This window comes from Mirounga angustirostris, unplaced genomic scaffold, assembly GCF_029215605.1.
Source record: "Mirounga angustirostris isolate CCGP_5_RB_7025 unplaced genomic scaffold, mMirAng1.0.hap1 SCAF_11, whole genome shotgun sequence".
In the NCBI taxonomy this organism is placed as follows: domain Eukaryota; kingdom Metazoa; phylum Chordata; class Mammalia; order Carnivora; family Phocidae; genus Mirounga; species Mirounga angustirostris.
Window position 1 is genome coordinate 73,432,494 of NW_026991719.1, and position 23,811 is coordinate 73,456,304.

The 23,811-nt window shown below is 36.5% G+C and overlaps 2 protein-coding genes across 8 annotated transcripts in view; one reads left to right on the plus strand and one right to left on the minus strand.

The window, feature by feature from the left end:
• Positions 1-23,811, plus strand: part of PCDH11X (protocadherin 11 X-linked) — a 583,424-nt gene that overhangs the window by 170,626 nt on the left and 388,987 nt on the right. The window lies entirely within an intron of this gene.
• On the minus strand, positions 4,402-10,904 carry LOC123843214 (large ribosomal subunit protein eL43-like). The gene is made up of 2 exons (XM_045872459.2): positions 10,880-10,904; positions 4,402-4,697 (listed from the first exon to the last, which is right to left on the minus strand). Exons 1-2 carry the CDS (start codon positions 10,902-10,904, stop codon positions 4,402-4,404), a joined length of 321 nt encoding a protein of 106 aa, XP_045728415.1.

Consider the following 23,811-nt stretch of genomic DNA (forward strand, 5'->3'; position numbering starts at 1 on the left):
CCTTGTTATTGTGATGGCCTGTTATTTATAAAGCTTTTTTTCACATTCTAAGTGTTGTTGACAGGGAAGACAATATTTTCACAAATAGAAATGAACTTCAATTACCCAATCTGATTCAAGATATGGATATAAACCACAAAGACCTACTTCTTCCTATGGCTGGAACTGAGGGTATATTAGTTTGTGTAGTAATATTTGATGTCTTCATTTTCTGCTTCAGATTTCCATCTTCCTCACATATATCAATAATATTTCTATACTAGTCCAGTGGCATGTGTTGATTGGTTCCCTTGAAGCAGGCATGACAATGTTTCAAAGGTTGACAGTTTATGCTGACAGAGCATGAAGATCAAGTTTTTCTCAGATTAGTGATCCTGCTTGAAACCCTCACCCATTTTGCCCATTCCATAAAGCATCTTTATCTTTTTAACCAACCATAAAATAAATTTTAATCTTGGGCAGGTCTTTTCACATAATCAAGATTTGGGCACTTATTTCTATTTTATTTAAAACCAGATATAAATATTTGGTCTTTACGTTTAATGCTAAATGAGAACTAAATATCTTTCCTCTTGATCAAGGGTTTGGACTTATGAAACTAAGGTTAGAGTGAGATTTGTTTTGAAGTCTGGGATTAGAAAATCCAAATTGTGAAAATCTCATCTACAATTAGATTTAGTAATCTTGAATTAAATTGCCAAGAATGAGGCATCCAATAATATATCCTGGGGACAAAAAGCAAACAAACTTTATTATTCTGAAGGAACTATTATTTCTTTATCTTATGTAACCATAGCTCAAAGTGGTGTGAAGTTATCAGGAGCAATGAATAAAGATTCACTAATGTTATTGCAGGCAGAACATGTAGACTATAACAATATGTTTGTCTTAGAAAGCATAGTTACTTCTAAGAGGATGAAAGGAGTTTGAATATAGTGATTTCCTCATTTTTCAACTATAAGATGAAATTTTAACTAGTTTATCCTTTCAAATCTAAAATAACTCAATTCTTTATTCTCTGATTTATATGATGTGCAGATTAACATTTTTGGTCTGTGCTAAAAAGCAAAAGAGATGACAAATCAAATGCTAATGACTATTAGGTTCCTAAACACTGAAGGTTATTATCAAAATGTATCTTCAGTGGGAAAAATGAAAACATAAAACTCATTTTCTTCATAAATGGATCTTTTTTAATGCTCTCAATTCTTATTAAAATGAGAATTTTGCACTAATAGGATTAAGTGACATTTATTATGATGAGATCGGGTGCGCTCAGGGTGGGATGGCCGTAGACTAAGTGACATTTATTAAAATATTTTTTAAAATTTTTAAATTTCATTTTGATTCCAATATAGTTAATATACAGTATTATATTAGTTTTAGGTGTACAATATAGTGATTCAACAATTCCATACATCATTTAGTGCTCATCTTGGTAAGTGTACTCATTAATCCCCACCACCTATTTTACCCATACTTCCACCCACATCCCCTCTGGTAATCATGAGTTTGTTCTCTATAGTTAAGAGTCTGTTTCTTGGTTTCTCTCTCTCTTTCTCGTTCTATTTCCCTTGCTTGTTTGTTTTGCTTCTTAAATTACACACATGACTGAAATCATAAGGTATTTGTCTTTCTCTGACATATTTCACTTAGCATTATACTCTCTGACTCCATCCATGTTGCAAATGGCACAATTTCATCTTTTTATGGCTGAATAGTATTCCATTCTATATATATACCACTTCTTCTTTATCCATTCATCTCTCCAGGGACACTTGGGCTGCTTCCATAATTTGGCTATTGTAAGTATTGCTGCTATAAGCATTGGGTTCATGTATGACTTTGAATTAGTGGTTTTGGGTTTTTTTTGTTTGTTTGTATTTTGGAGGTAAATACCCAGTACCTCCATACTGTTCTCCACAGTTGCTCCACCAGCTTGCATTCCCACCAACAGTTCAAAGAAATTCCTTTTTATCTACATCCTTGCCAAGACTTGTTGTTTCTTGTGCCTTTCATTTTAACCATACTGTAAGTGTGAAGTGATATCTCATTGTAGTTTTGATTTACATTTCCCTGATGATGAGTGACTGTTGAGCATCTTTTCATGTGTCTGTTGGCCATCTGTGTGCCTTCTTTGGAGAAATGTCTGTTCATGTCTTCTGCTCATTTTTAGTTGGATTATTGGTTTTTTGATGTTGAGTTTTATAAGTTCTTTGTATATTTTGGATACTAATACTTTATTGGATATATCATTTACAAAGTATCTTCTCCTATTCAGTAGATGGCCTTTTAGTTTTGTTGATTGTTTCCTCTGCTGTGAGGAAGCTTTTTATTTTGATATAGTCCCAATAGTTAATTTTTTGTGTTTCTTTCCCCTTGCCTCAGGAGGTATAGCTAGAAAAATGTTGCTACAGCTGGTGTCAGAGACAATATTGCCTATGCTTTCTTTAAGGATTTTTATGGTTTCAGTGCTCACATTTAGGTCTTTAATCCATTTTGAATTTATTTTTGTGTATGGTGTAAGAAAATGGTCCAGTTTCATTCTTTTGCATGTAGCTGACCAGTTTTCCTAACACCATTTGTTGAAGAGACTTTTTCCCTTTGGGTATTATTTCCTGCTTTGTCAATGATGAATTGAACATATAATTGTGGGTCTAATTCTGGGTTTTCTATTCTGGTCTTTTGATCAGTGTCTATTTTTGTGCAAGTATGACACAGTTTTGATTACTACAGCTTTGTAAGATAACTTGGTCTGTAATTGTGATACCTACAGCTTTGTTTTTCTTTTTAAGATTGCTTTGGCTGTTTGGGCTCTTTCATGTTTCCAAAGACATTTTAGGATTGTTTGTTCTAGCTCTGTGGAAAAATGCTGTTGGTATTTTGATAGTTGCTTTTTTTTTTCTCAAGTTTTATTTAAATTCCAGATAGTTCATGTATTGTGTAATATTAGTTTCAGGTACAGAATTTAGTGAGTCTACACATACTTAGAAAACCTGGTGCCCATCACAACAAATGCCCTCCTTAATTGCAATCACCTGTTTAGCCTATTCCCCCCACTCTCATCCCCTCTGATAACCATCAGTTTGTTCTTTATAGTTAAGAGTCTGTTTCTTGGTTTTCCTTTTTTTTTTTACCCTATGTTCTTTTGTTTAGTTTCTTACATTCTACATAGGGACTGCATCAAATCTGGAGATTGTGTTGGGTAGTATAGGCATTTTAACAATAATTGTTCTTCCAATCCATGATCATGGAATGTCTTGCCATTTCTTTGTGTTGTCTTGAATACTTTCATCAGTATTTTATAGTTTTCAGAGTGAAGGTCATTCACCTCTTTGGTTAGTTTTATTCCTAGGTATCTTATTATTTTTGGTGCAATTGTAAATGGGAATGTTTTCTTATTTTCTCTCTCTGCTGCTTCATTATTTGTGTATAGAAATGCAAAAGATTTCTGGACATTGATTTTGTATCCTGTGACTTTACTGAATTCATTTATCACTTATAATAGTTTTTCTCTGGTCTTGGGTTTTCTCTATATAGTATCATGTCATTGGCAAATAGTGAAAATTTCAGTCCATCCTTACCAATTTGGATGCTTTTTACTTCCTTTTGTTGTCTGATTAATGAAAGCTCTCAGTTTTCCCCCACTAAGTATGATATTGGCTGTGGGTTTTTCATATATGGCCTTTATTTTGTTGAGGTATGTTTCCTCTAAAACTAATTTGTTTAAGATGTTTATCATGAATGGATGTTGTAATTTTTAAATGTTTTTCTGTGTCTATTGAAATGATCATATGGTTTTTATCCTTTCTCTTGTTGACATGTATTACATTGGTTAATTTGCAAATATTGAATCGCTCTTGCATCCTGGGAATAAATCTCACTTGATTGTGGTGAATCATTGTTTTAATATATTGTTGAATTAGGTTTGCTAGTACTCTGTTGAGGATTTTTGCATTTTTCTTCATCAGAGATATTAACCTGCACTTATCTTTTTGTGTGGTGTCTTTTTTTTTTTAAAGAGTTTATTTATTTATTTGAGAGAGAGAGTGAGAGAGAGAAAGAGCACAAGAGGGGGGAGTGGGAGAGGGAGAAGCAGACTCCCTGCTGAGCAGGTAGCCTGATGCGGGACTCGATCCCGGGACTCCAGGATCATGACCTGAGCCGAAGGCAGTCGCTTAACCAACTGAGCCAACCAGGCACCCTTGTGTGGTGTCTTTATCTGTTTTTGCTGTCAAGGTGATACTGGCTTCATAAAATGAATTTGGAAGTTTCCTTCTTCTATTTTTTGGAATAGTTTGAGAAGAATAAGTATTAACTCTTTAATTAATTAATTAATAATTTTTGTTACATAAATTAACCCATTTATTATAGGCTAGCAGTGTTTCAATAGTGGAGCTTCTACTGGTCTTTCAACTCCTTCAGTCTTCTGATGGCAGATTTTACTGTTATGGCAGAAGTGGTGTTGTAGGTCCAGGTGCCACTGGCGACGGTTTTCACGCAGGAGCCACAGTGCCGGATCCCCACAGCTCGTCTTTTCATCTTGGTTTTGCCACAGAAGGAGCAAGTGTACTTGGCGTGCTGGCTTATATCAATCTTCTTCACCATTTTCCTGAGGGAAGCACCATAACAGGTCTTGTATTTACCCACAGTTCTGACCTTCTTGGTGTGTTTAGCCACGTCGCCGCAAACTAGGTCTGAGCTTAGAGAGGCAGTATTAACTCTTTAAATATTTGGTAGAATTTAACCTGTGAAGCAGTCTGGTCCTGGACTTTAGTTTGTTGGGAGTTTTTTGATTATTGATTCAATTTCCTTCTTGGTAATCAGTCTGTTCAAATTTTCTATTTCTTCCAACTTCAGTTTTGGAAGGTTATATGTTTCTAGGAATTTATCCATTTCTTCTAGTTTGTCTAATTTGTTGGCATATAATTTTTCATAATATGCTCTTACAACTGCTTGTATTTCTATGGTATTGCTTGTTGTTTCTTTTCTCTCATTTGTGGTTTTATTTGGGTCCTTTCTTTTTTCTTTTTGAGCAGTCTGGGTAGAGGTTTATCAATTTTATTAGTGTTTTCAAAGAACTGGCTCCTGGTTTCATTGACCAGTTCCATTGTTGTTTTTTTGTTTTGTTTTGTTTTGTTTTTGTTTTTAGATTCTTTATAATTTATTTCTGTTCTACTTTTTATTATTTCCTTCCTTCTGCTGGTTTGGTTTTTATTTTATCTTTTTTTTAGATGCTTTAGTTATAAGGTTAGGTTGTTTATTTGAGATTATTCTTGCTTCTTGAGGTAGGCTCCTATTACTATATACATCCCTCTTAGAACCATTTTTGCTGTATCCCAAAGATTTTGGACCTTTGTGTTTTCATTTTTTTATTTCCATGTACTTTTTGATTTTTTTCTTTGACTTCTTGGTTTACCCATTCATTGTTTTATGTAGCATGTTATTTAACCCCCATGTATTTTTGGTCTTTCCAGGATTTTTCTTGTGGTTAACTTCAAGTTTCATAGTGTTGTGGTCAGGAAACATGGATGGTTTGATTTTGTTCATTTTGAATTTTTTGAGGCTGGTTTTGTGGCCCAATATGTGATTCATTCTGGAGAAAATTTCATGTGTACTTGAAAAGAATGTGTATTCTGCTGTTTTAGGATGGAATGTTCTGAATATATCTGTTAAATCCATCTGGTCCAGTGTGTCATTCAAAGCCTCTGTTCCTTTTTGATTATTTGTTTGGGTGATCTGTCCATCCCTGTAATGGGGGTGTTCAAGTCCACTACTATCATTGTATTCATATCTATTAGTTCCTTTATGTTTGCCATTAACTGTTTAATGTATGTGGGTGCTCCCATGTTGGGTGCATAAATGTTTACAATTCTGATATTCTCTTGTTGTATTGTTCCCTCAATTATTATATAGTGCCCTTTTTGACCCTTTATATATTTTTGTGGGTTTTTTTAAAGATTTATTTATTTGAGAGAGAGAGTGTGCATGCGTGCATGCATGAGTTGGGGGAGGGACTGAAGGAGAAGGACAGAATCTAAAACAGACACCATGTTCAGCACATGGCTTGATCTCACAACCTTAAGCTATGACTTGAGCCAAAACCAAGAGTTTGACACTTAACCGACTATGCCACCCAGATGCCCCCTTTACATACTTTATTTTAAAGTATATTTTGTCCAATATAAGTAATGCTACTCTGGCTTTATTTTTTTTTCCAATTTTTCATTTTATATGTAATTTTGTTAATGGTGCTTTGTATTTTGGAATTCTTCTTCCATTTCCCATATGTATATATCATTTTATAGTTATTCATAATATATCTTTTATTCTCTTTTAATGTCTATAACATTTATTTTTATTCATAGTAATTTTATTTTATTTTATATTACTTTATTTTATTATATATGCATTTTTTTCAAATTTTTATTTAAATTCTTGATAGTAAATCTATAGTGTAATATTGGTTTCAGGAGTAGAAGTTGGTGATTCATCACTTACATATACCAGCCAGTACTCAACATAAGTCCCCTCCTTAATACCCATCACCAATTTATCCCATCCACCTCCCACCTCCCTTCCATCAACACTCAGTTTGTTCTCTATATATAGTTAAGAGTTTTTCATGGTTTGCTTTTCTCTATTTTCCCCTTCCCCTATGTTAATCTGTTTTCTTTATTCCACATATGTGTGAAATAATATGGTATTTGACTTTCTCTGACTGACTTGTTTCACTTAGGATAATAAAATCTAGCTACATCCATGTCATTGCAAATTATAAGATTTCATTCTTTTTGATGGCTGGGTAATATACACACACACACAAAGACACACATGCCATATCTTTATCCATTGTCCACTTGATGGACATATTTTGGCTCTTTCTAAAATTTACCTATTTTTGATAATGTTGCTATAAACATTGGGGTGCATGTGCCCCTTGGAATCAGTATTTTTGTAACCTTTTAGTAAATACCTAGTAGTGCAATTGCTGGGTTATAGAGTGGCTCTATTTTTAACTTTCTAAGGAAGCTTCATATCGTTTCCCAGAGTGGCTGTACCACTTTGAATTCCCACCAACAGTACAAGAGGTTTACCGTTTCTTCACATCCTCACCAACATCTATGGTTTCTTGTGTTGTTAATTTTAGCCATACTGACAGGTTTGAGGTGGTGTCTCATCACGATTTTGATTTCATGTGTCTGTTAGCCATCTGGATGTTTTCTTTGGAAAAGTGTCTATTCATGTCTCCTGCCCATTTCTTAACTGGGTTATCTCTTTTTTTGGATGTTGAGTTGGTTAAGTTCTTTATAGATTTCAGATATTAACCCTTTATCAGATATGTCCTTTGCAAGTATCTACTTCCATTCCATACACTGTTTTTTAGTTTTGTTGATTGTTTTCTTTGCTGTGCAGAAGCTTTTTATCTTGATCAAGTCCCAATAGTTCATTTTTGGTTTTGTTTCCCAAACCTCAAACAATGTGTCTAGTAAGAAGTTGCTGTAGCTGAGGTCAAAGAAGTTGCTGCCTGTCTTCTCCTCTAAGATTTTGATGGATTCCTGTCTCACATTTAGGTCTTTCATCCATTTTGAATTTATTTTTATGTTTGGTTTAAGAAAGTGGCCCAGTTCCTTTTTTCTACATGTTGCTGTCCAGTATTCCCAACACCATTTGTTGAAGAGACTTTTTTTCCATTGGATATTCTTTCTTGCTTGAAGATTAGTTGACCATATACTTGTGGGTCCATTTCTTGGTTTTCTCTTCTGTTCCATTGATCTATGTGTCTATTTTTGTGCCACTACTATATTTGATGACTACAGCTTTGTAAGATAGCTTGAAGTCCAGAATTATGATGCCTCCAGCTTTACTTTTCTTTTTCAAGATTGCATTGGATATTCGGGGTGTTCTGTGGTTCCATACAAATTTTAGCATTGTTTGTTCTAGTTCTGTGAAAAATGCTGATGGTAATTTGATAGGGATTGGATTAAATGTATAGATTGCTTTGGGTAGTATAGACATTTTAGCAATATTTGTTCTTCCACTCCATGAGCATGGAATGTGTTTCCATTTCTTGCGTCCTCTTCAATTTCTTTCATCAGTGTTTTATAGTTTTCAGTGTACAGACCTTTCACCTCTTTGGATAGATTTATTCCTAGGTATCTTATTGTTGTTGGTACAATTGTAAATGGGATTAACTCCTTGATTTCTCCTTCTGCTGCTTCATTATTGGTGTATAGAAATTAAACAGATTTCTGTACATTGATTCTTACCTTGCAATGTTGTATTATGTATCGGTTCTACCAATTTTTTTGGTGGAGTCTATCAGGTTTTCTACATAGAGTATCATGTCATCTGCAGAGTGAAAGTTTGACTTCTTTGCTAATTTGGATGCTTTTTATTTCTTTATTTAAAAGATTTTATTTATTTGAGAGAGAGAAGACATGAAGCAGGGGGAGGGGCAGAGGGATAGAATTTCAAGCAGACTCCACACTGAGCATGGAGCCTGATGTGGGGCCCAATCCCAAGACCCTGAGATCATAACCTGAGCTGAAATCAAGAGTCAGCTCTTTTAACCAAGTGAGCCACCCAGGTGCCTCAGGATACTTTTTATTTATTTTTGTTGTCTTACTGCTGAGGCTATGGCTTCCACTACTATGTTAAATAACAATGGTGAAAGTGGACATTCCTGTTTGTTCTTACCTTAGAGGAAATCTCTCAGTTATTCCCCATTGAGGATGATATTAGTTATGGGTCACATTAAAATATAGGTTGTAAAACAGTGCAGCAGAAAAGTAAGGTCAAGATGACAGTGTTTTGTGCTTTTCTGAGCCTCAGCCAAAAAATTGTTTCAGTTTTCTTCTTAACATTCAAACTTGATACATGCTGTAAAGTTTAGGGTCTTCCCAAAGCAGTAAGACTAAGAAATAGTAAATTCCTTTAGGCTTTATTTGTTCTTTTTCTAGCTCTTTTAGGGGGTATGGTTATCTTGAGTAGAGATTTTTCTTGTTTCTTGAGGTAGGCTTATATTGCTATATAATTCCCTCTTATGACTGCTTTTGCTGCATCCCAAGGATTTTGAACTCTTTTGTTTTTATCTTCATTTGTTTCCCTATATTTTTTTATTTCTTCTTTAATTTCCTGGTTAACCTATTCATTCTTTAATAGAATGTTTTTTACCCTCCATGTATTTGTGGTCTTTCCAAAATTTTCTTATGATTGACTTCAAGTTTCATAGCATTGTGGTCAGAAAAGATGCATGGTATGATCATAATCTTGTTCTTGTTGAGGCATGATTTGTAACCTAGTATGTGGTCTATTCTGAAGAATATCCAAGTGCACTCAGAAAGGAAGTGTATCCTGCTGCTTCAGGATCAAATTTTCTGAATAAATCTGTGAGGTCCATTTGGTCCAGTGTGTCATTCAAAGCCATTGTTTCCTTGTTTATCTGCTTAGATGATCTGTCCATTCATATAAGTGGGGTGTTAAAGTCCCCTACTATTATTGTGTTATTATCAAAGAGTTTCTTTATACTTGTTATTAAATGTTTTATATATTGGGTGTTACCGAGTTGGGGGCACAAGTATTTGCAATTGTTAGATCTTCTTTTTGGATAGACACCTTTATTATGATATAGTGCCCTTCTTCATTTCTTGTTACAGTCTTTGGTTAAAATCTAGTTTTTCTGATATAAGTATGGCTATTCCGGCTTTCTTTTGATATCTGTTAACATGCGTGATGGTTCGCCATTCCCTCACTTTCAATCTGCAAGTGTCTCTAGGTCTAAAATGAGTCTGGTAGGCAGCATACAGATACTTTTTGATTTTTAAATCTATTCTGATACCATCTGTCTTTTGATTGGAGCATTTACATTCAGAGTGATTGCTGATAGATATGAATTTAGTGCCATTGTATTACCTGTAAAATTGTTGTTTTTGGAGATTTTCTCTTCCTTTCTAGTCTTTGTTGATTTTAGTCTCACTTTCCCACTCAAATAGTCCCTTTATTATTTCTTGCAGGGTTGGTTTAGTGGTCATGAACTCCTTTAGTTTTGTTTGTCTGGAAAACTCTTTATCTCTCCTTCTCTTCTGAATGATAGGCTTGCTGGATAAAGTATTCATGGCTGCATATATTTCCCATTCAGCACCTTGAATATATCATGCCACTCTCTTTTGGCATGCCAGATTTTTGTGGATAGATGTGCTGCTAACCTTATTTTTCTTGTCTTGTAAGTCAGGGTTTTCTATTCCCTTGCTTCTTCCAGGATTCTTTCCTTATGTCTGTATTTTCCAAATTTTATGATATTTCTTGGTGTTGGGCTGTTTTTGTTGATTTTGATGGGAATTCTCTGTGCCTCCTGGATTTAGATGTCTGTTTATATCCCCAAATTAGGGAAGTTTTCAGCTATAATTTGCTCAAATCAACCTTCTGCAAATTTTTCCTTCTCTTCTTTTTCTGGGACTCCTATGAGATGAATGTCATTATGCTTTATTGAGTCACTGAGTTCCCTAATTCTACTTTCATTTATTTATTTATTTATTTATTTTTATTATGTTCAGTTAGCCACTACATAGTACATCATTAGTTTTTGATGTAGTGTTCAATGATTCATTAATTGCATATAACACCCAGTGCTCATCACAATACATGCCCTCCTTAATACCCATCACCCTGTTACCCCATCCCTCCACCATCCTCCTCTCTGAAACCCTCAGTGTGTTTCCCAGGGTCCATAGTCTCTCATGGTTCATCTCCCTCTCTGATTTCTCCCCCTTCAGATTCCTTTCCCTTCCCCTATGGTACTCTGTGCTATTGCTTATGTTCCACATATGAATGAAACCATATGATAATTGTCTTTCTATGCTTGACTTACTTCACTTACCATAATGCCCTCCAGTACCATCCATGTTGATTCAAATGGTGGGCATTCTTCCTTTCTGATGGCTGAATAATATTCCATTGGATATATGTACCACTTATTCTTTATCCATTCATCTGTTGGGCATCTCAGCTCCTTCCACAGTTTGGCTATTGTGGACATTGCTGCTATGAACATTGGGGTGCATGTCCCCTTCTTTTCACTATATCTGTATCATTGGGATAAATACCTAGTACTGCAATTGTTGGTTCTTAGAGTAGCTCTATTTTTAACTTCTTGAGGAACCTCCATACTGTTTTCAAGAGTGGTTGTACCAGCTTGCTTTCCCACCAACAGTGTAAGGGGGTTCCCCTTTCTCCACATCCTCGCCAACATTTGTTATTTCCTGTTTTGGTAATTTTGGCCATTCTAACTAATGTAACTGTGGTTTTGATTTGTATTTCCCTGATAGTTAAGGATGATGAACATTTTTTCATGTGTCTGTTAGCCATTTGTATGTCTTCTTTGGAGAAGTGTCTGTTTACATCTTCTGCCCATTTTTTGACTGGGTTATTTGTTCTCTGAGTGTTGAGTTTGAGAAGTTCTTTATAGATTTTGGATATCAGCCCTTTACCAGTATGTCATTTGCAAATATCTTGTCCCGTTCCATGGGTTGCCTCTTTGTTTTGTTGACTTTTTCCTTTGCTGTGCAAAAGCGTTTTGTTTTGGCGAGGTCCCAAAAGTTCATTTTTGCTTTTGTTTCCCTTGCCTTTGGAGATGTGTCTTGAAAGAAGTTGTTGCAGCCAAAGTTGAAGAGCTTACTGCTTATGTTCTCCTCTAGGATTTTGATGGATTCATGTCTCACATTGAGTTTTTTCATCCATTTTGGTTTTATCTTTGTGTATGGTGTAAGAAAGTGGTCCAGTTCCATTCTTCTATATGAACCTGTCCAATTTTCCCAACACCATTTATTGAAGAGACAGTCTTTTTCCATTGGATATTCTTTCCAGCTGTGTCAAAGATTAGTTGGCCATAGAGTTGAGGGTCCATTTCTAGAGTCTCTCTTCTGTTCCATTGGTCTATGTGTCTGTTTTTGTGCCAATACCATGCTGTCTTAGTGATCACAGCTTTGTAATATAGCTTGAAGATGGCAATGTGATGCCCCCAGCTTTGTTTTTCTTTTTCAACATTCCCTTGGCAATTCAGTGTCATTTCTGCTTCCATACAAATTTTAGGATTGTTTGTTCCAGCTCCTTGAAAAATGCCAGTGGTATCCCATAGGTTTTGAACTGAAGTGTTTTCATTCTCATTTATTTCTATGAAATCTTTAAGTTCTTCTTTAATTTCCTGGTTGACCCAATCATTTTTTAGCAGGATGCTCTTTAATTTCCAAGTTTTAGAATTCCTTCCAAATTTTTTCTTGTGATTGAGTTCCAGTTTCAAGGCATTGTGGTCTGATAACATGCAGGGAATAATCTCAATCTTTTGGTATTAGCTGAGACCTGATTTATGACCCAGTATGTGGTCTATCTTGGTGAAAGTTCCATGTGCATTCGAGAAGAATGAGTACGCTGCTGTTTTAGGGTGGAATGTTCTGTATATATCTATGAAGTCCATATGGTCCAGTATGTCATTCAAAGCTCTTGTTTCTTTGTTGATCTTCTGCTTAGATGATTTGTCCAATGCTGAGAGTGGAGTGTTAAAATCTCCCACTATTAATGTATCATTGTCAATATGATTATTTATTTTGGTTAACAGCTGGCTTATATAGTTGGCTGCTCCCATGTTGGGGGCTTAGATATTTACAGTTGTTAGATTTTCTTGTTGGATAGACCCTTTAAGTATTATATAGTGTCCCTCTGCATCTCTTAATACAGTGTTTGGTTTAAATTCTAATTTGTCTGATATAAGAATTGCTACCTCATCTTTCTTTTAAGGTCCATTGGCATGAAAAAAGATTCTCCATCCCCTTATAGTCTGGAGGTGTCTTTAGGTTCAAAATGAGTCTTTTCTAAACAGCGTATGGATGGGTCCTGTCTTTGTATACAATCTGCAACCCTCTGCCATTTCATGGGAGCATTTAGGCCATTCATGTTGAGAGTAACTACTGAAATATCTGTATTTATTGCCATCTTATTGTCTGTACAGTCCCTGTTTCTATGGATTGTCTCTATAAATTTCTGGTCTATATTATTCTTGGGGTTTTTCTTCTTTTATAGAATCCCCCTTAATATTTCTTGCAGGGCTGGCTTGGTGGTCACATATTCTTTCAGTTTCTGCAGGTCTTGGAAGCTCTGCATGTCTCCATCTATTCTGAAGGACAGCCTTGCTGGATAAAGTATTCTTGGCTGCATGTTCTTCTCATTTAATACCCTGAATATGTCTGGCCAGCCCTTTCTGGCTTGCCAGGTCTCTGTGGATAGGTCTGATGTTATTCTTTTTTTTTTTTTTTTAAAGATTTTATTTACTTATTTGAGAGAGAGAGAATGAGAGACAGAGAGCATGAGAGGGAGGAGGGTCAGAGGGAGAAGCAGACTCCCTGCTGAGCAGGGAGCCTGATGCGGGACTCGATCCTGGGACTCCAGGATCATGACCTGAGCCGAAGGCAGTCACTTAACCAACTGAGCCACCCAGGCGCCCAGGTCTGATGTTATTCTGATGTTCCTTCCTCTGTATATAATCTCTTCCCCCTAATTGCTCTCAGGATGTCTTCATTTGTTCTAAGATTTGCGAATTTTACTATTATATGTTGGGGCTTTGGTCTGTTCTCAGTGATCTTGGGAGTGGTCCTCTCTGCCTCTTGGACATGAATGCTTGTTTCCTTCTCCAGATTATGGAAGTTCTCAGCTAGGATTTGCTCAAATATACCTTCTATTCCTCTCTCTTCACCACCTCAGGGATCCCAGTAATTCTTTTTTTTTTTTTTTAAGATTTTGTTGATTTATTTGACAGAGAAAGACAAAGCAAGAGAGGGAACACAAGCAGGGGAGTGGGAGAGGGAGAAGCAGGCTTCCCGCAGAGCAAGGAGCCTGATGAGGGGCTCTGTCCCAGGATCCTGGGATCATGACTTGAGCCAAAGGCAGACACTTAATGACTGAGCCACCCAGGCATCCAGGGATCCCAATAATTTTGACATTAGAACTTTTCATGGCATTGTTAATCTCTTTAAGTCTGTTTTCTTGTTTTTTTGTTTGTTTGCTTGTCCCAGGCTTCCTCATTTCCTTCCTTTCTATCAGCTTATCTTCTAGGTCACTAATTCATTTTTCTGTCTCATTTACCCTCACTGTTAGACTATCCAGTTTAGACTGCATCTCATTCATAACATTTTTAAGTTTGACCTGATTAGCTCTCATTTTTGCCCTTAGAGATTCTTATTGCTGATATTGATTTTATAATTGCTACCCTGAAATTTATCTCTGACATCTCGCTTATATCCATATCCATTAGGTCTACAGGAGAGGTCACTGTCTCTGGTTCTTTTCTTTGTTGGAAGTTCCTCCTCTTATTCATTCTGTTGAGGCATGGTTGAGGGAATGTATAGAGTCCAAAATATCAACCACAAGCCCGGCAAGATGCACCCTAGGAAAATCCGGAATGGTCAGAAGCCACCATTGAAAAAACAAAGTCAAAATGAAACCCAAGAATAAAATTTATAAAATTTAAAAATTTTTAAAAATTAAAATAAAAAAAAGAGAAGAGAAAAAAAGGGAAAAGTGAGGGATGGGGGAGGTATAATTTCTCCGTGTGGGCAAGGTAGGGTGTTCAGTTCTTCCTGGATGTATTTTGTTCTGTTTGTTAGAGGACACTATTTCCCAGAGTTACAGGGAAAATAAAACTGGTATACATATAAAGGTAATATTGAATAGGGAAAAAAGGGCTACATTGAAGTTTATATCTACATTTCAAAAAAATATAGGTGTGAAAAAGTACAAGTTAAAAAGGTACTATGAAATATGTTATATTAAACATCTAGTTGAAATGAGAAAAAGTTAAAAAATAAACAGAGAAGAAACCTAAGAGAAAGAATAAAAAGAAAAAAGAAAAAAGAAGAGTTGTATCTGAAAATACACAATCTGTGAGGTCCCGCCTGGAGCTCCGTATACTATTTTCTCCTGGTTTTGGGGTTTTACAGTTTTATTGGTACCCTAGGGTTGTTGTCCTCTTCTTCTTCCCACTTGTCTCCTGGGGGAAGGGCCTTCAGCACTGTTTTTCAGGCAACCCTGCTTGGGTCGAGTTGCCCTTCCCCCTGTCAGGAGGCTGGGCTCTGTGGAAACCAGTTTTTTGAGCTTTTGTTCTCTGGCTGCTTTCCCTGCCTTTTCTGAGGATCAGAGCAAAAAAGATGTCTGCACCCAGACCTCTGTCCCAGAGCAGAGAAATCACAGTCTGATCTGTGAACCCTCCAGAACACACTCTCTGTTTCTGAAAGTACCACTGAAAACCGCAGCCTCGCATGAGGGGTGCATGCCCCTATGACCTTTTCAGTGGTCAACTCAGGGGCCCTGCTTGTCTCTGACCTTTGTGCTTCTAAAACGTGAGTAGTCCCAGGTTTGCACTTGAGCTCCTGGATCTTGTTTGAGTGCTGTTATAAAGCTCCTCCTGGCTGGCTGCCCAGTCCCCTGGTGCAGGAGGCTTTTGCACTCTGGTGTTACATCACTTTCCAGGAGCCAGCTTATGGTGGTTCCCTCCCCCTTCTGCTTATCTTCCAATATCTGCCCACAGATTCACGACTCCTTCCTTCCTACCTTGGGACAGGTGGTGTTTTTCTGCTTGTAGAGATCCAGATATATATTCTTACATCTCAAGCTGATTTTGTGGGTGTTCAGAATGGTTTGATAGATATCCAGCTAAATTCAGGGGACTGGTTGAAACAGTCCCCTGCTCCTCCACCATCTTGCCTCCCTCTTAATTCTACTTTCATGATCCAATATTTTTCTTTCCCTCTTCTGCTTTATTATTTTCCATAATTTTATCTTCTATATCACTTATTCATTCCCCTGTGCTTCCACCTTTGTGGTTGTTATTTCTAGTCAGTTTTGCATCTTGGTTATAGGATTTTTTTTTTTTTTTATTTCGGCCTGATTAGTTTTTAGGTCTTTTATCTCTGTGGTAGGGAGTCTCTGGTTTCTTCTATGCTTTTCTCAAGCCCAGCTTATATCCTTATGATTGTTGTTTTAAATTCTGGTTCAGGCATATTACTTATATCTGTTTTGGTTAGCTCCTTGACCATGACACCTTGTTCTTTCTTTTGGGATGAATTCCTCCATCTTGACATTTTGTCTAGGAGTCTGTCTTTTGTGTGCTGTGGAAGCCTATGCTTGGTCTTATTTCTTCAGAGCAGGAGCTTTGCAATACTCTCTGATCAGTACACCTGTTGCATGTGAGGGGTTTGTGCTGGTCTTCTGGGTGAGAGTCCCACTGCTGCTCTGGCTTTCAGTCACATTTGCGCTAGTAAAAAGGCGCCTGCTGAGCACAATGGGGCAGGGCTTCCTACTCTTCCCTGGAGAGGTGTGACTGCTCACGTTTTAGAAGCACAAAGTGGCTCATGTCTCCACTGTGCATTGTGTTGCTTGCTGAAGTCTGTCCATGCTGATGGGAGGGGTGAAAAATGGCCTTCCTACTCTTCCCTGGAGAGGTGTGACTGCACTCTCTACTGTTCAGGAAGCCCTCACAGAAGAGTCGACAATCTCCCTTCTTGTGTCCCAGGCTTCCCTCAGATCCCTGCCCTCACTCTGTTTGTGTCCATAGCATCCAGCCACCTTGCGGTGGTGCAGCGCTACTGTGTTTTATCTTAGGCGTGCTGACTGGGTTTCAAAACTCCAAGTTTTAGGGACCAGATGTGGTGCAAACCTGCACTAATCCTCGGGGGTGGAGGGGAAGTTTCACTGCACTGTCGCTTTTACTGGGTTTGTCCCAGAAAAGCAGTTGCAGGACCATGCAGGATTTTGTGGTAAAGCATAGCAAAAAGCTGGCATCCAGGTCAGCTGCCCTCAGGAGGTATATGTACTTGTATGCTAATGAATGGGGAAGCTTAATGGCACCCATCAACTCTTTTGTCCCCTGATAGGCAGTGACACCTCTCCCAAATATACTCCAAGAATAGGAACTGTTTCTCCCAATGTGACCCAGGGGATCCTTAGAGCATGCTGTCTGCTCCTCGACCTCTGCCCTCCTTCTCTACAGGAGCACCTCTCTGACTTCCAGACTGCATCTGGTGATGGTGTGGACTTCTAAAACTTCAGACTTTCATCTCCACTGTTTGTAAAATCTTGTGATTATCAGCCCGTCTTGTTTTCCCAGTCAATGGTTTTGGGAAAGCGGTTTTTCTTGCACTATCCCCTGCATACTGCTTTATCTATCTCCTCTCTCTTTCTCTCCCCTCTCTTTGATCAGGGCTCCCCACCTCTGCTGCACCTGCAATTCTTTTCTCCCCCAAATCACATCTCTGCACCTCTTGCCTTACACGACACAATGTGGCCTCTTTCTCTCTTTAGCTGTGTTTTTTCTTCTCTCAGTCCTCAGATGATTTCCTGGGTGTTCAGAATGATTTGATAATTATCTTGTTGTGTTTGAGGGATGAGGCAAGCACAAGGTCCTCTTACTACTCCACCATCTTAACTCCTTCTCCACCATGGCTTTCTTTTAACAACCATTTGCATAATAAATATTTCTCCATTCCCTCACTGTCAATCTGAAGATGTCTTCGGGTCTGAAATGAGTCTCTTGTAGGCATCATATAGATGTGTCTTCTTCTTCTTCTTTTTTTTTTTTTAATCCACTCTGTCACTCTATGTCTTTTGATTGGTGTGTTTATTCCTTTACATTCAAAGTCATTATTGATAGGTGTGTATTTCTTGCCATTTTACTCGTTTTGTGGTTGTTTCTATAGATTTTCTCTGATTTTTTCTCCCTTTGCTCTCTTTCATTGTTTGCTGGTTGTCTTTAGTGATATATTTGGATTCTTTTCTCTTTATACTTTACTTACCTATTACTGCTTTTTGATTTGTGGTTACCATTAGAAAGACTATACTTTCAGGGATCATTTCTATAGTATGTGGTTACCATTAGAATTCTATATAATATCTTCTGCATACAATACTCTTTAATAAGTTGATGGCCACTTATGTGTGGAGCCATTCTTTGCTTTTCTTCCCTCCACATTTCTGATATTTGGTATCATATTTTAAAATATTTTATTTTGTGCTGTTTTTGATTGATTTTTACTGGTATACTTAGCTTTGTTTTTGTTTTTTGTTTTGTTTTTGTGCTTCCTATTTTTCTTACTGTAACTCATGGTTTTTGTTTTCCACTCACAGAGTCCTTTGTAAGGTTTGTTGCAGGGCTGGTTTAGTGGTCATGAATTCTTTTAACTTTTATTTGTCTGGGAAACTCTTTTTCTCTCCTTCTATTCTGAGAGATAGCCTTTCTGGATAGAGTATTACTGGCTGCAGATTTTTCTGATTCACCAAGGATTAAGTAAATTTTGACTTCATTTACTGTTATCAGAGTCCTGGTTAATATTCATACCCACTAATGCCTTTCATTAAGTACTCTTGTTATTGATAGTCTAGAATGGAACACATTTATGTAGGATATTTAAGATAGCTCAATTCTAGAATTTATAAATTGAGACTGAAGATAAAATGTGTTTCCAAGTCTGATTAATTTACTCACATCATGCCCCTTTACTTTTTAATACTAACTAACTATGAGAAATACTGCTAAATTTTATGTTGATTATTCTTAGGTGCCTACTTACTGATCTGTTATTTCATTTTTTAACTAGTTCTACACAAAATCCAATTTGATACTTAATTTTGCTTCTCCCAAAGGGAATGACTTGAAAGCTAATATAAATATATATTTATTCAAGACAAAATATGGCATATAACTCTTTGATGAAAACACAAGGTTTGGTTACACAGATATGCTTGACTTGCATTCTTCTAATTAGTGCTAATATTCTAAGATAATAAATATCCCAGTGTGGATAGTTTGTTTGGCATATTATTATTTTTCAACACTGCTCTATATTGACTGTATAACAACTCTTCGTGTAATGAAGTCTTCCTCTTAGTGAACTGTAGTATGAGTTTTCATTCAAACTCAGACCAAAAAAAGTTGATGGATTAATGAAGTTGTATTAGAAATGATGATAAAATAAGGTCATTTTGTGGGAAAATTCCTGATTTTTAGTTTTATCTATAAAATAATAGTTTTATGATTTTATTATAGCTTATTATAGTTTTATGCTTCTATCAGGCTTTATGCTTTTATTTGAATTTTGACCAGTTATTGAAGAAATTATTCTTTAGCAAAAAAATATAAAATGCATATGAAAAACAGTTCTCACTTCAAAAATCAAATGCTAAAGAAATTAATTTTCCCTTTGCATTTATCAGTTTATAGTCATCTTCATAAAATCAATAAAAAACTGTGAATAAGTAATTTAGTAGCATAATGGATTAAAGAAATTACTTTGACCATAAAATAATTTTAGTAAATCTTTATTGAAGAATCTTTTAGTTTCTGCATGCAGGTAGAAGTTACCAGAGGAAGGAAAGTATTAAATTCAATTTAGTTATAAAACACAGAAGCTTAATTTTCTTAACTATTTTTAAAATGTTTTTTATATATTGGTCTTTTGCTTGCAGAAATTAGTACATCTCTACCAATATTATTATACAAATATGTGATAATGTGTTTTATCTACAAAATGTTAAATATTCATTACCAGAAAGCTCAGTGCATCACAATGGAATGTGCACAAGTGCTCACACACAAATATGTGCCTTTTAGAAACTAAAATGGTAAAACTATAGCTGCCTATATATTTTTTTATTTGCTGTGAAATATAAGATGTAATTCTAAGTGATGAGTTATAAGAAACTTATTGCTTTATTTAACACATTGAAAGAATTTTTAGTGGTATATTTTAATTGCCACATGTAGACATCTATCTCTATACTTGCAGGTAAACTAAGAAAAATAGTACAAAATAATGTAATAAGAAGTACAAGGGGAAGAGTTAAGATGGCAGAGGAGTAGGGGGACCTTAAGCTTTACTCATTCCTTGAACACAGCTAGATAGTTATCAAATCATTCTGAAGAACCAAGAAATCAATCGGAGTTTTGAGAGAACAAAACCTGCAAGTCTACAAGTAGAAAAGCAACCACCTTTTGGAAGGTAGGAGGTGCAGAGTGTTGACATGGGGGAGACATAGCTGTGAATACAGTGGCAGGGAGGGAGTTTGTTTACAGAAGCTACCACAAAGTATTATAAGCAGCAGAATGCAAAATCTGAACTTTTAGAAGTCTGCTATAGTGGGGGACATGGCTGGCTTAAAGGTGCTCAGGTGGTGAGGCAAGACAGATTCCCAGGAGTGACAGTGTGGTCTGAGAATCCCCTGGGTCACAAGAAGAATGGGTGGTGTTAATTCCTGCACTGTTCCCAGGCATAGGAGCGAGGAAGTCAGGTGAGTGAGTCTTGGTGCTGCCTTTCTACTCTGTTTTGCCATAAACTGAAAATCGCTATATGGTCATGCAACTGCTTTCCTGAGACTGGCTAGCAAATGGCAAAAGCATGGCAAAACCCTCCCCCAGAGGAACAATGTGGGTCCATGCCACGGGAGCCCTGAAATTTGGAGTTTTGAAACTCAGTTGCACACCTAAGATAAAACCAACCAAACAAACAAATAAAAAAGAAAAAAATGCCTCAGACACAGGCAGGGAGAACATAGGGTTCAGATGGAAACTGGGGACACAAGACAGGTGATTGATTGCTCTCCTGTGAGGGTTCACTGAAGAGTGGGGAGTGTAGACTTCCTGCTCCAGGACTAGGGAGCAAGGCACCAACATATTCATCCCACCCATCAGTGATGAAAGTCTTCAGGGAGCAAAACAGCACCACCTAGTGATGGCCAGAGCCGGTTACACCAAGCTCCAAACCCCTGCATCCTGGAGGCATGTTTCCACTCAAAGAAGCTGGCCTGAGAATCTGCACAACAGGCCCCTGCCCCAGAAGACCAGCACAAACAACTCCCTTGCAGCAAATCTACTGATCATAGAGTGATACAAAGCTCAAGCTCTAGGGGAAATAAGATCTACCTTTTTTTTTTTTTTTACTTTTATTCTTTATTTCTGTATTATTATTTTTTTCATTTATTTTCTTATTCAATTACTTTTTAAAATTTATATATGTATATATGTTTGTTTATTTTCATTTTATTTATTTTTCATTTTATTTTGGATCTAGATTCTTTTAACAGGAAGACCAAAATAAACCAAGGATCTAGGTTTTTCTTTTTGTTGTTTTTTCATTTTGTTTTGTGATTTTTCTTGCTTTTTTTTTTTCTTCTTTTCTTTTCTGGATGAAATGATGAGATGGAGAAGTTTACACTCAAAGAAAGAACAGGAAGGAAAATTCACATCCAGGGATTTAATCAATACAGATATAAGTAAGATGTTGGAACTAGATTTTAAAACGATTATAAGGATACTAACTGGCCTTGAAAAAAGCATAGAAGACACTAGAGAATTTCTTACTGCAGAGATAAAAGAACTAAAATACAGTCAGGCTGAAGTTAAAAATCCTACAACTGAGATGCAAACCCAAATGGAGGCCTTGAAAGCAAGAATGGATGAAACAGAGGAGCAAATCAGTGATACAGAAGATAAAATTATGGAAAATAAAGCTGAAAAGAAAAGAAATAGAAGGTTATGAATCAGGAAGTTAGAGTTAGGGAATTCCATGACTTATTAAAATGTAATAACATTTGTATCATAGAAGACCCCGAAGAGGAAGAGAAAGAAAAAGTGGCAGAAGATTTATTTGAACAAATTATAGCTGAAAAGTTCCTTAATCTAGGGCAAGACACAGACGTCAAAACCTAAAAAGCACAAAGAACTCCCATTAAATTCAACAAAAGCTGACCATTGCCAAAGCATATCATTGTCAAATTCACAAAATACACAGACGAGAAAAGAATCTTAAAAACAGCAAGAGAAAAAAAGGTCTTAACCTACAAGGGAAGACATGTCCTGTTTGTAGTGATCTCTCCACAGAAACATGGCAGTTCTGAGAAGAGTGACAGGAACTATTCAATGTGCTGATTTGGAAAAATATGCAGCCAAGAAATCTTTATCCAGCAAGGCTGTCATGTAGAAGAGAAGGAGAGATAAAGAGTATCCCAGAAAGACAGAAACTAAAGGAGTTCATGATCACTAAACCAGCCTGTAAGAAATTTTAAGGGGGACCCTTTGAGTGGAGAAAAAAGACCAAAAGCAACAAAGACTAGAAAGGACCAGAGAACATCACCAGAAACACCAACTCTACCGGCAATACAACGACACTAAATTCACATCTTTCAATAATCACTCTGAATGTAAATGGACTAAGTGCTCCAATCAAAAGACATAGGGTATCAGAATGAATTAAAAAAAAAAAAAGAAACATCTGTGTTTCTCTTATAAGATTCATTTTAGATCTAAAGTCACCTGCAATTTGAAAGTGAGGGGATGAAGAACCATCTATCTTGCTAATGGATATCAAAAACAAAACAAAACAAAAGAAAACAAACCTGGAGTAGCCATACATATACCAGACAAACTAAATTTTAAACTGAAGACTGTAACAAGAGATGAAAAAGGGAATTATATCATAATGAAGGGGTCTATTCATCAAGAAGATACAACAATTGTAAATATTTATGCCCCCAACTTGGGAGCACCCAAATATATAAATCAATTAATAATAATCATGAAGAAACTCATTAATATAAATACAATGATAGTAGGGGACTTTAACACCCCATTCACAGCAATTGACAGATCATCTAAGCAGAAGTTCAACAAGGAAACAACTTTGAATAACCCACTGGACCAGATGTACTTCACAGATATATTCAGAACATTTCATCCTAAAGCAGCAGAATACACATTCTTTTCAAGTGCACATGGAATATTCCCCAGAATATATTACATGCTGGGTCACAAATTAGCACTCAACAAGTACAAAAAGATCAAGATCACACCATGCATATTTTCAGACCACTATGCAATGAAACTTGAAGTCAACCACAAGAGAAAATTTGTAAAGACCACAAATACATGGAAGGTAAAGAACATCCTACTAATGAACAAGTTAACTAGGAAATGAAAGAAAAAAATAAAGAAAAAATTCATGGAAGCAAAAGAAAATGAAAACACAACAGTCCAAAACCTTTAAGATGCATCAAAGGCACGCCTATGAGGGAAGTATATTGCAATACAGGTCTACCTCAAGAAGGGAAAAAAAGTCTCTGGGGCTCCTGGACAGCTCCGTCAGTTAAACATCTGCCTTCAGCTAGGGTCATGATCTCAGGGTCCTAGGATTGAGGCCCACATAGACTTCCCTGCTCAGCAGGGAATCTGCTTGTCCCTCTCCCTCTGCTCCACCCTCAGCTCATGCTCTCTCTCTCCCCCCCCCTCAAATAAACAAATAAAATCTTAAAAAAGAGAAGGAAAAAAAGTCTCAATTACATATGAAAAGATGCTCAACATCACTCATCATCAGGGAAATACAAATCAAAACCACAATGAGATACCATCTCACACCTCTCAGAATGGCTGAAATTAACAACACAAGAAAGAACAGATATTGGCAAGGATGTGGAGAAAGAATAACCCTCTTGTACTGTTGGTGGGAATGCAAATTGGTGCAGCCACTCTGGAGAACAGTATGGATGTTCCTCAAAAATTTAAAAATAGAACTACCTTATGATCCAATTGCACTACTATGTATTTACCCAAAGGACACAAAAATATATATTCAAGGGATACATGCACCCTGATTTTTATAGCAGCATTATCAACAATATCCAAACTATGAGAGCCCAAATGTCCATGGACTGATGAATGGATAAAGAAGATGTGGTATATATATACACAATGGAATATTACTCAGCCATCAAAAAATGAAA